The sequence below is a fragment of the Myxine glutinosa genome, chromosome 14, assembly GCF_964187855.1.
Source record: "Myxine glutinosa chromosome 14, kmMyxGlut1.1, whole genome shotgun sequence".
Taxonomy (NCBI): Eukaryota; Metazoa; Chordata; class Myxini; order Myxiniformes; family Myxinidae; genus Myxine; species Myxine glutinosa.
In genome coordinates this window covers 54283653-54296437 of record NC_136274.1, presented here as the reverse complement: position 1 = coordinate 54296437, position 12785 = coordinate 54283653, and the positions used below count along the sequence as shown (strand labels likewise).

Here is a 12785-nt window from a genome sequence, read left to right as displayed (position 1 = left end):
GTTTGAAAATTAAACTCATGCAGTTATTTTAACATGACTCAAAGAAAATAAATGCATTAATAATGAATGTATATGATTAAAATCACAAACAGGAATGTCTAATTCCCAACAAATTATGCTAACAAGCAAACTATGCATAATGTATCATTATCATAGTCCTCCCTACTTTTTATTTATTTATTTATTTAACTAACAGTGTGTACCTTGTGGTGATATGAGTTCACTGATCTTGTAAAACTGACACAATTGATAACATTGTCGTTATGCCATTATCTTAACTCTACTGTACTCATTTACAACATTACTTGATTCAATCTTTTAATCTCGGTATTATTCATATCATCATAAAAATCGTTCCATTTTGGGTCCATATTTGTTTCTATTCTTATCAACCTCCTATGATTTATCAATTTGTTACAAAACACCGCAACCAAAGGTTTGAACCAAAGCTCTACCAAACTATTTCCAATTTGAACTCAAAATGCTCGTGAAACAATGATTCGAAGAATTAACTTCAAAGGGTCAACAAATTCATTTTATAAACAGATCTAATTTTTCCCATCCAATAGTTTTCTTGCCAAATGTCATATTATAATACTTTAATAAACCTTCGAAAAATGTTTCCCATCTCAATAAATTCCCTTTTCACTTTACAAATAGCCATCTGTAAATTAGATATTGAATTACAATTTTCTCCCAATTTGTTTGGCCTCAATGGCCGCAGAAGTGGCTGCCAACATGCAGTACCGTTTTTATCTACCAAGCAAGTATTCGTCCACATAAGACCTCTACCAAATTTCTTTTAAAATCTGGGATTTCTAATTATATGGATGCACACCCTCAGGGCATTACAGGCTGCTGTTAACAATCCACTACGATAAATTAATTCCTTTACCCACAATCAAATAATTAATACAAATTGAGGATATTATCCCTATCACATTCATTTATAGATTCATTATGTTGGATCTAATTTTTTCCAACTGCTATAAGGAAGAACAATAGCTCTTATAAGTCTTAGTAATATCGTACTTAATTTACCCAACATCTAAGAATTGTTTACTATCCATTCCCCGTCTGTTAACCAGTGACTTTGTTTAAACTCCAAAACTTAATTTGATGAATCCCATGTGTACAAAAACCACCTTTAGAGGCCATTTTTCCCCGCAAGGAGGGGGTTGGCCTTTTTCGGGCACCGTGGTTGTTGTTGTTTTTTTTGTTGGTCCCCTTTTTGAAGCAATGTTTTACGGCCGGATGCCCTTCCTGCCGTCAACCCTTTTTGTCGCCTTTTACGACAAACAGGGAATTGCCAGTGAACTGGTACTCAAATTAGCCGACCTCGGAAGGATGACAGGCTGAGTCAACCCCCCTGGCGTTAATTCAGCGATCGACCGGGATTCGAACCCAGGATCCTAAGCTGGCACCCTAGCCGCTAGCCCAACACCAGGCTTACAGCCACCACTTATTGAAACTCCTACTTTTTATGTTGTAGAAAATATCCAAGTAAGTGTTTTTATGCCCCCTTAACTATTTCTCATTTTTTTCTATGCAACTAGTGAGTACTACTGACACCAGTATGCCAATATAGGTGTGCCAGATTAACAAATATGTTGCAGGTACACGTAACATCGCGTTCTGAGGTTAAATGATGTAACAGCGCGTTCATGTCTGCCCCTTGATTTAAGATTCACAATGCATTCCGTTTTCGAAACTCACAATAGATCAATTCAGCCAGATTTTCTTTACTATTTTTTTTTCTATATCATCTATGCCTAATACACATCCATACATACAGCACAATTTATATGCTGATAAAAGTCAAGTTTATATATATATCAAAAATCCGTGAGCAGAGTACTCTGGTAAATCAGTGTAAGACCTCTTCCAAATTTGGCAAATTTTGTACTCCCACATTTTTTTATGAAGCTCATATCCATAAATAGCTTTTATTCTCATATAAATTCTATCAAAAATGGGATCCAAGATTACTCACAATTACTTTTACTATTAATTAATGGCTGCTCATAACTCAGCACATCAAATCTTTATATTCCATCTCCCATGACAAAAGAAATAATTTTCATAATCAAATTATATTTCTATTTTATTTTACGGATTCTCTGGATATTCGATCCCATCCACATGAAACTATCTATTTCCAGACAAGCACATTGTCGGTTTCAACAATCTTGTAAGATTGACACACAAAAAAAACAAAAAACACACAAACATTGACACACAAAAAAATACACACACACACATGCATTATGTATATTTGTTTGCATTGGAACCATTATTTGCAGACCAAGATGGGTGTCAATTTTATTTCAATTTCATATAATTTGTCCTTTAATTTTAGAAACGCAGATACACAAACAGACAAAAAAGTTTATTCTTAAAAAACCCCTATAATGTCTAATTGAAATTACCCTTTTGGTTTCCACAATAATTTATCCAAATTTGACAACACACCCATTTACATGTCAGTCGACCACTGACCTATCAATCATGCAAAACAATAGTCCGAAATTCCCATCTGATGATCATGTGACTCTTGTCACTTGGTTTCCAAAAACATTTGCAAAGCAATTGTTCCAAACTTTGTAAATTCAAAAATTGTTTTGCCCAAAATGCTCCCTAAACCCACATTTATTTTTGGCAAATATGAGACTTCCAGAATTAACTCTAATCCTGGATCTTTTAATTCTATGTTCCAAAAAGTATCCAATTTCGGCATTTGATCAATTAATTATTAATTTGCTAACAAGCAAAAAATGAATCATTCTTGCTCCGAAAACTTTTCAGACACAAGAAGCATCGACAGTTACTCATGTTGGTCTAGTGATCTAATCTGTTGAGGCCAGTCGTCATTTGGGATCTGCAGCAATGAAGGCCTAATCGTTATCTGAAGTACCGGTAAGCACTGCTACCTTTGATCTTGGTTTGCCCTATGAACTAGTCTTCCTATTTGAATATGGACAACGTCGTCTCCAGTGTCCCATATTTCCACACTTAAAACACCTGGCCTTGTCATTAGATCTCTGAGTTTCCCTCAGATTGTAAGAAAATTCTCTGTACTGTTCTTTTTGGGGAGACAAATGGGAATCGGATGGGACAACTGTAACTTTTATTCCGACATTCGAGGGCAGTTGTGCATTTATCTCCTCCAATGTATCCTGTATCCTTTTCATTTTAAGTTCTAGGTCTATTATCCTTTATTGCTGTTCCCATTTCCTGGATTCAACATCCCAATGATGCAATGCAAGCCAGTCTACCGTTAGATTCTGTCTCTTCCTGGCTTTCAATTCTTGTCCTAATCTCTCCAATCGACTTCGCTCAAATGTACCATCTCCTGGAAACTCCTTAGCATGGCCCTTTTTTTTCTTCTTTTTTTTTTGTATACAGAATCGAGGCTCATGAAAGAGCTAACATTTATCAAACAAACAAATCAAACAAACAAGCAAACAAAGTATATAAAAAGGGGAGCGGTCGACAAGATGGGGAGAGAAGGGGAGGAAGCACACAAACACAACATTTGAGAGCAGGGACATCGGGAGATGTGTGGAAGGGAGAGGGCCTGGGGGGCAGGATAGGTATAAATGGGGGGGGGGGCAGGATAGGATAGGGGGGCGGGCAGGATAGGTATAAAATGCGAGGACACCAAGGACTTCCAGGAAAGAAGTCGGCACCTCAAAAAGTGGATGGGGGGAGGGGGGGGGCAGGATAGGTATAAAATGCAAGGACACCAAGGACTTCCAGGAAAGAAGTCGGCACCTCAAAAAGTGGATTTGGGGTGATATTAGCAGGGGTAGAAAAGATCAAGGTTTTGGATTGGGGAAGATAAGAGATGCTGGTGAACAGCCGTTTTAAAGACCTGGAGGGAGGAGTGGCATTGAAGAGAGTGAGGGAGTTTGTTCCAGAGGTGGGAGAAAAGAGGAATGAAGGAATGAAGGAGTGAAGGTGAGCAGAGAGTCTTGATTTTGGCAGTTTAACCATAAGAGGGTTGCAGGCAGATCTTGTGCGACCTGTAGGAATATTTGGGGGACAGAGCCCAGAGAGAGCTGGGGGAGCAAGGCCGGAGAGGAGTCGGTAGAAGACGGAAAGATCACCAACCTGCCTGCGGTGAGTAAGTGAAAGGCCCTCGGAGATAGCGTCATCGCGGGAGATTCCAATGATTCTGAATGCTTTTGTTTCAACAGCGTGAAGACGAGCTAGGTGTGAGGCAGGAGCACCAACCCAGAGGGGAGAGCAGTACTCCATTGAGCTGCGGATGAAAGCCTTGTATGTGGTGAGGAGCTCAGGTGTGCCAAGGAAGGACTTCGCACGACGGAGGATGCCCAGTCGGCGACTGGCTTTGGAGGCCAGCTTGGAAATGTGGTTTTCCCAGGAAGATCATGGCAGATAGTGAGACACAAAAGCTTGAGTGACAAAACTTCTTTGAAAGGATTATTCAGAAAGTAGATGGGAGGGTTGTCCAGTCGGTCTTTTTGGAGAGACATCGTAAGAGTGTGAGATTTGTCAGGCTTGAAAGACATGTTCCACTTGTTTGCCCAGTCTGTGATTTTGTCCAGGGCCGCAGAGACTGAGGAGGCTGCAGACTGCCAATCTCAGGGATGAGGAACGGAGCGGCAGAGAGTGGAGTCATCAGCAAAGAGATAGAGAGGATTTTCAAGAGAGTCAGAGAGATCATTGATGAAGACCAGAAAAAGCACAGGGCCCAGAACACTGCCTTGGGGAACTCCAGCCTGAACAGGAAGAGGAGATGAGAGAAACCCATTCAGGGCCACACGTTGACTACGATTAGAGAGGACGTCCGCCAGCCATGCGTGGAGATTTCCATGGATACCAAAGGAGGAGAGTTTGGTGAGCAGAGCGGGGTGCCAGACCGTATCGAAGGCACGTGATATGTCGAGGGAGACAGCTCTAATTTCCTGTTTGGCATTGAGGACCTCCATCCATTGTTGAGACAGTAGAAGCAGCATGTCCAGAGTAGAGTGACCTGGTCTGAAACCAAATTGATGATCAGAGATCAAGCCATTGGAGAATAGGAAAGATTTCATATCCGAAGCAATGATGGATTCCATGACTTTGCTGATAATTGGGAGAATGCTGATTGGTCTGTAGTTGCTAGGATCTGTTTTTGCACTTTTTTTGTGCAAAGCGGTGATGTTGGCTGATTTACAAGCAGATGGCAGTTGACCTTGAGCAAAAGAGAGGGTGAAGAGAACAGAGAGAGGGAGTGAAAGAGCAGAAGAACAGGATTTTAGGACCCGTGGGCTGATGCCGTCAGGTCCAGTTGCAGAATCAGAGTCGAGGGTTGACAGAAACTTTTCCACCTTGTCAGGAGGAAAGGACACGGAGTCCAGGAGCAGCTGGGTAGGACTGGGTACGGTGGGTACAGAGAGGGATGGGTTTGGGACACAAGATTTAGAGGCAAACACAGAGTTGAGGCATTCAGCTTTTTCACATGCGGAGTCAGCTGTGTAGCCATTTGAGGTAAGGGAGGGGATGGAGAGGGAACAAACACCTGAAACAGATTTGACCAGATGCCACCAGGATTTGGAAGAGGGAGACAGATAAGAGAGTTCGGTCTTGAGAACGGAGAGATATTTTTTCCTGGCTCTCCTGAGGGTGGACACACACTTGTTTCAGGCTTTGTGAAAGGAAATGAGATTTCCTTCCGTTGGATTTGCTTTCCAGGAGACGAAGGCAAGTTGTTTCTGGGCAACAGCCTCACCACAAGATTCTGTGTACCATGGACGGGAGGAAGGGTATGACAGCTGAAGACGAGACGGGATAAATCTGTGCATGAGAGAGAGCAATTTACTTTGGAAGAATTCCCAGGATGAGTTGATGTCAGAGGTGGTAGAGATGGGAGACCAGTCCAGATGATTGATGGCTGCTTGAAGACCGTGCCAGTTGGCCTGAGTGAAATGCCAGACTCGTCGACGCTGAGCAGGCTCCCTGAGAATGGTCAGAGAGATGTCCACTTTAACAAGCACATGATCAGATGAGCCGATTGGAGCAGAAGAAGAGCAGCAGACATTTTCAGGGAAGTTAGTCATAACCAAGTCCAGAAGAGAAGATGCTCCGTTGACTGAGAGCCGGGTCGGAAAATTGACAGATTGTGTCAGTCCCAGTGAGTCGCAGAAGTCCTTTGCTGAGGAGCCATGGCTGGTGAGAGAGGTACCCACACCCAGCCAACTGCCATGGTGACAATTGAAATCACCACATATGAGGAAGAGAGAGTTGGGATGAGTAGATAGAAGTTGGTCCATATTATCAGACAGCGAGATGTAGATGGAGTCATCACTGTTTGGTGGACGGTACAACACACATATGAACAAGAGGTGGGAGCGAAGGGGAAGCTGTAGCCAGAGGTATTCCTGGGGGTGAGGTGGAGAGAGTGCAGAGCAGGGCGAGTGAGGAAGAGAGTTTTTGATAAAGATAGCAACCCCACCTCCAGGACGAGGCTCAGGTCTATCATACCGGAGGAGGCAGTAACCCGGGAGAGATACTAAGGAATCAGAGACATCATGAAGGAGGAAAGTTTCTGTTAAGCAGATCACGTCTGGTTTGTCAGAAGCAACCTGTATGGAGAGATCAGTTAAGTTTGAACGAAGGCCCCGGATGTTTGAGGTCCATACCGTTAATGAAGAGGAAGGGGAAGCATCGGATACAGAACAGGGGGGAGGAGGGGAAGGGTAAGATGTGGAAGAGGTGGAAGAGGTAGGGAGAGCTGTTGAAGGTGTGTCAGAGATTTCAGAATAGCTCGGAGAAAGGGAAGGATGGGGCGGACAAAAGGTTTGATGGTGATTGGGTGAGGCACAATGAGGTGTTATTTGAGGAGGGGGAAGAGCAAGGCAGAAGGTTGGGGGAGATGGAAGTGAGAGTTTGAAGGGGGAAGAAGCGGGGAGGATGCTTTGAGGAGGGGGAGTGAGAGGGGGGAAATTGAGAAGAAATGAGGGTGGGGAGATTTGAAGGGGAGGGGCGAGGGGGGAGTTTAGGAGGGAAGGGACAAGGGGAGGGATTTGAAAGGGATGGGATATGGGGGAGATTTGGAGGGGAGGGGTGAGGGGGGAGTCTAGCAGGGGAGGGGCAAGGGGGAGTCTAGCAGGGGAGGGGCAAGGGGGAGTCTAGCAGGGGAGGGGCAAGGGGGAGTCTTGGAGTGGAGGGGTGTAGGAGGAGTTTAGGAGGGAAGGGGCAAGGGGGGAGATTTGAAAGGGATGGGTGATGGGGAGGATTTGGAGGGGAGGGGTGATGGGGAAGATTTGGAGGGGAGAGTTATGGGGAAGATTTGGAGGGGAGGGGTGAGATTGGATTTTAGAAAGTGTACGTCTAATGGGAAACGAACATTTACTGCAAAATGAGTTTCTTGTGACCTTCGAGTCAAAAATACATTTAAGGACGCTGGAGGGAGGATGGAGTGCAGGAGAGTTTAGGGAATGTAGAAAAGAGGCACTGTAAGAGATGGAATTTTTTTTTGAGATGAATAGATTTGGTGAGCAAGTCGAAAGCAGCCTTTTAAAGAAGAAGAAGAAAAAGGTGTTATAATATATGATGGAATACAGAACTTGAGGGGAAAGTGTAAACATTTTAAAGTTTAACAGTGAAAACTATCTGGGGAAATGGGGGAGAAACACGTGGTCGAAGAACGAACGAACGAATAAGAACGAATAAACGAATGAGAACAACAAATAAGAACAGAGAAGGAAATGTTTTTTTTTTTTTTTTTTTTTTTTTTTTTTGAGTTGAGATTTTAAACAAGGAAGTAGGCTATGGGGTGAAAAGACTGGGAAAACAGAGAACGAAAGTTATTGGAGCACAAACGACGGACCGCTGAGAGAAAAACAAAGCCTCAAGGTTTGACACTGTACAAGGCCTCAAAAGACACGACACGAATTAACATGATTTTCTATACAGGTATGAAAGATTTGCACCGAAAATCTTCCTCGGGACACACTATACATACAACACCATAAAATAAATACAGTTATAACGAAAATACAAATGGGAACAATTACTTAACTTCGATTTCGATGGAGAGTGTGGAGAGCTGCGAATAAACGAAACCTCGCCAGCAAGACCGGAAGCGGAAGCCTTGTTCCAGGAGGATGTTCCAATTGATGGATTTGCCAGACTTTTAAAGAATGTTCCAATTGATTGATTCGCCAGACTATTTAAAGAATGTTCCAATTGATTGATTTGCCAGACTTTTGAAGAATGTTCCATTTGATTGATTTGCCAGACTTTTAAAGAATGTTCCATTTGATTGATTTGCCAGACTTTTAAAGAATGTTCCAATTGATTGATTTGCCAGACTTTTAAAGAATGTTCCAATTGATTGATTTGCCAGACTTTTAAAGAATGTTCCAATTGATTGATTTGCCAGACTTTTAAAGAATGTTCCAATTGATTGATTTGCCAGACTTTTAAAGAATGTACCATTTGATTGATTTGCCAGACTTTTAAAGAATGTTCCATTTGATTGATTTGCCAGACTTTTAAAGAATGTACCATTTGATTGATTTGCCAGACTTTTAACGAATGTTCCAATTGATTGATTTGCCAGACTTTTAAAGAATGTTCCAATTGATTGATTTGCCAGACTTTTAAGGAATGTTCCAATTGATTGATTTGCCAGACTTTTAAAGAATGTTCCAATTGATTGATTCGCCAGACTATATAAAGAATGTTCCAATTGATTGATTTGCCAGACTTTTAAAGAATGGACGATTTGATTGATTTGCCAGACTTTTAAAGAATGTTCCAATTGATTGATTTGCCAGACTTTTAAAGAATGTTCCAATTGATGGATTTAAAATGTTCCTTGGCACTTTGCCAGGTGCTGCGCTGTGAGCTGCTGGACTGCCCAGCACCATCCAAGATCCTTGTGCTCAACACCTCAGCCACCACCATCATTGCAGATCCCTACAATGGGTAAAGGTCGACCATCCACCAGGCCTTGTTTATGATAATGAAAAATATTGTTTGTTTGTTTTCTCTTAAAATAACAGAAATCTCACAATCATAACAGAGCTATCTAGTTATTCGGTGTATGTGAGTATCTTTGCCTTTACCCCAATCTCCCAAACTTTCCCTTTTTTCCGCACATTCCCATTCCTTACTTTTCGTTTCTTGTCATCCTCAAAAATCTTCTTTTTATCAATTTTAACTTTCTAAATTTATCTCCCCATCTATCTATGACATGAATAACGATAAAGACAGTCGTTAGAGAGCATATCTCCACCAGGCTGAACAGTTTACGTTTTGTATCCCCCTAATAGACCGGATCTGGATTTGAACGTGACCCAACATCTAATTGGCTTGTTCTTGAACCAACTTCCCAACTCGCCCACCAAGTTTTGTCATAACTCGTCCATAACTTTTTGAGATATCCTGCTATATGTCCTTTTTTGCCCTATCTCTATTGTGGGGAATCACTGAAGAAATTCTCATATTCAGATCCGGATCTTCACCAAAATTTAAACATTCGGTCCTTGTCACATACCCAACCTCTCCACCAAGTTTTGTCCGAACCCGTGTGCAACTTTTTAAGATATCCTGCTCACTAACAGACAGACAAACAAGGGTGAAAGCTTCACCTTCGTCCACCTTCAGTGGTCGAGGTAATAATCTCCAAATGACCACACCCTTATTGGTGGGTACAGACACCTCAACTGTTCTAAGTAATCAGCATAATCTGCTGTAATTATTGATGAACTTTGGGAGTAGCAATGATGCCAAAGATGGGAAAACTGTTCTTGGTGAAAACAGAAAAACTAATGGTTGTTCTGCTTACTTTCCTTGTGCTGTCAAGATTCCTGTTTTGGCTTTCCTCGGAAGGCATATTCCGCACGGATCTGCCAAGTCCCACTATCAACGGCAGCTGCGACAGTCCGGCGTGCCACACAGATCACCTGGTCCATAGTGATGCCATTACTGCAATGGCAATCAGTTTTGAGTCGCAAAGAGTGCTCTTCTTTAACCATTCCACATGGTCCATCATGGCAGTGACGCTGAACGGCTTGGACATCCAGGAGTAAGAAAGTACTTCTTTGGGTCGACGCTGTCAGTGCTGTTTCTTACGAAATGATTCATTACTTGGCAAAAAAAAAATATATAAATTTTGCAAATATGTTGATCACTCTGGTTGTGTGTGTGTGTGTGTGTGTGTGTGTGTGTGTGTGTGTGTGTGTGTGTGTGTGTGTGTGTGTGTGTGTGTGTGTGTGTGTGTGTGTGTGTGTCTGTGTGTCTGTCCGCTCACTTATACTTGCCTACAGGTCACAATTTTAAACCGATCTTCACGAAATTTCACCAAATGGTAGCGTTCGTGGTCCGACAAAATCCTATATATTTTTGTGGTCGAGGTCAAAAGGTCAACATAGGCCAAAGGTCAACCACTTTTTTCAAATTTCTAAAATCCTCAATTTTCATCCGATTGACTTGAAATTTGAATAGGATATACATATCGGCAAACTGGATTCAACCACCAGCTATTTTTGAGATCAGCATAGGTCAAAAGGTCAACATAGTCCAAAGGTCAACAACCATTTCAAATTTCTAAAATCCTCAATTTTCATCCGATTGACTTGAAATTTGAATAGGATTTACATATCAGCGAACTGAATTCAACCACCAACTTTTTTTGAGATCAACATCGGCCTAAAGGTCAACATAGGCCAAAGGTCAACAACCATTTCAAATTTCTAAAATCCTCAATTTTCATCCGATTGACGTGAAATTTGAAGAGGATTTACAATCGGCTAACTGAATTCAACCACTAACTATTTTTGAGATTAGCTTAGGCCAAAAGGTCAACATAGGCCAAAGGTCAACCACTTTTTTCAAATTTCTAAAATTCTCAATTTTCATCCGATTGACTTGAAATTTGAATAGGATTTACATATCAGGTCACTGAATTCAACCGCTAACTATTTTTGAGATTAGCTTCGGCCAAAAGGTCAACATAGGCCAAAGGTCAACCACTTTTTTCAAATTTCTAAAATTCTCAATTTTCATCCGATTGACTTGAAATTTGAATAGGATTTACATATCAGGTCACTGAATTCAACCGCGAACTATTTTTGAGGTCAAAAGGATGCTCCACTGAGTGCCATGCTACTTTGTTCTGTTTTGCCAAGTGTCACTCTATGAGTGATTTTTCATTAATTTGTTTGTTCACAGTAACCACAGATGGGTAGCTTGGGTCACTTTAACTGGTGATCTTTGTTCTCATGTTAACCTTCTTGCAACATGATTATAAAATGGAGAGTTTTTATGCCTCTGTTCACGAAGTCGCCGGAGGCATTATGTTTTCAGGTTGTCTGTCTGGCTGTCCGTGCATCCGTAATAAGTTTCCGTTACCGCGATAACTTGAGAATGGCTGCAGGGATTTAAATCAACCTTAGATCAAGTATGTACTATGATGTAAAGATGAACTGATTAGATTTTGAGCTCACGAGGTCAAAGGTCAGAGGTCATGTTTGGTAAAAAAAATTCTGTTACCATGATAACTTGTCAACCAGTGATGGGATTTCGGCCAAAGTTGGAACGAGTATGTATTATGATGCAAAAATGAAGTGGTTTGATTTTGAGCTCACGAGGTCAAAGGTCAGAGGTCCTGTTATGTCAATTGCTGTTACCTAGCCAACTTGTGAACCAGTGATGGGGTTTTGACCAAAATTCGCAAAAAGCATATTTTATGATGCAAAGATGAACTGACTAGATTTTGGCATCATGTGATTTTTAGAGGTCATGTCAGGTAAAAATGTGATTTTTGAGAACAGCTGAAGGGATTTCAATCAAATTTGGTACAGGTATGTATAATGATGTAATAATGTGGGAGGGGGCATATTGGTCGACGTTAAAGAGTGTTGTTCTAGTTTTTGTTTGCTTTCACATTGAATATACTAGTGAGGTACCCGTGCTACGCATGGGTGGGAGGCCAGAGGCAAGCAGACAATGCAGAAATGGCGAATGCTAAAGCATGAAACCAATAAATTCCACATTCCTGTAGCACCTTCAGTCGCACGTCAGACATGGACAGCAAGTTAGTGAAGGACTTCCAAGAAAAACGTACCCGTTCACAAACAAAAGGGTACTTTTGTTCTGTAACCAGTCAATGGCGAATCTGCATATGGCGACCCGCGAATTTCACGTTTAGAAAGTAGAAACCGTCACGGCATTTCGTCATTCACTTGAACTCGATATCTCTTTTTTCATTCCAAACAGCATAACTCCGATCACAAATTAAATAACATAAATATATAAAAAATAAACTTTTAACAACATTCGTGATATCAACAAATATTTAAATCCTGATGTGAAGTTCCGTACGGTTGGGTGAACACAATTACGAATTCAAAATCGTAATTGTATTCACTCAATTCCAATCATCCATTGATACTTTAACAAAACGATTAACACGATTAATGTTTAACGATTTAACATTACGATTGAATGACGGTTGTATTTGGATATTATCAAACCCACGCATTGCCGTCATCTGTCCACTTCCGCATTTGCGGCAGGTTCATAATTTTCATGAAAATCTAAACAGTATTTGTAGAATTTCAATAAAGGCCACATCACTGTTCATATCGGTAAATATTATTCGATCGTGTTTGGAAAAACTGGAAAATTTGAAAATTTGGAAAATTGGAAAAACAATATAGCCTATTTTATTCCAGGGGGTCCCAGGATGACCCACCCAAAATATTGCTGCGATCGGTTCAGCCGTTTTTGCGGTACCTGGGAACGGACGGACAGACAGACAGACATTT

The 12785-nt window shown here is 41.3% G+C and overlaps 1 protein-coding gene across 1 annotated transcript in view; it reads left to right on the top strand.

Moving 5' to 3' along the window:
* The window catches only part of LOC137439787 (uncharacterized), a 141932-nt gene that overhangs the window by 25950 nt on the left and 103197 nt on the right, over positions 1-12785 (top strand). The window contains exons 9-10 of the mRNA XM_068135881.2: positions 8846-8940; positions 9821-10042. Of these exons, the coding sequence (XP_067991982.2) occupies positions 8846-8940; positions 9821-10042 (317 nt within the window). The remainder of the gene's footprint in view (positions 1-8845; positions 8941-9820; positions 10043-12785) is intronic.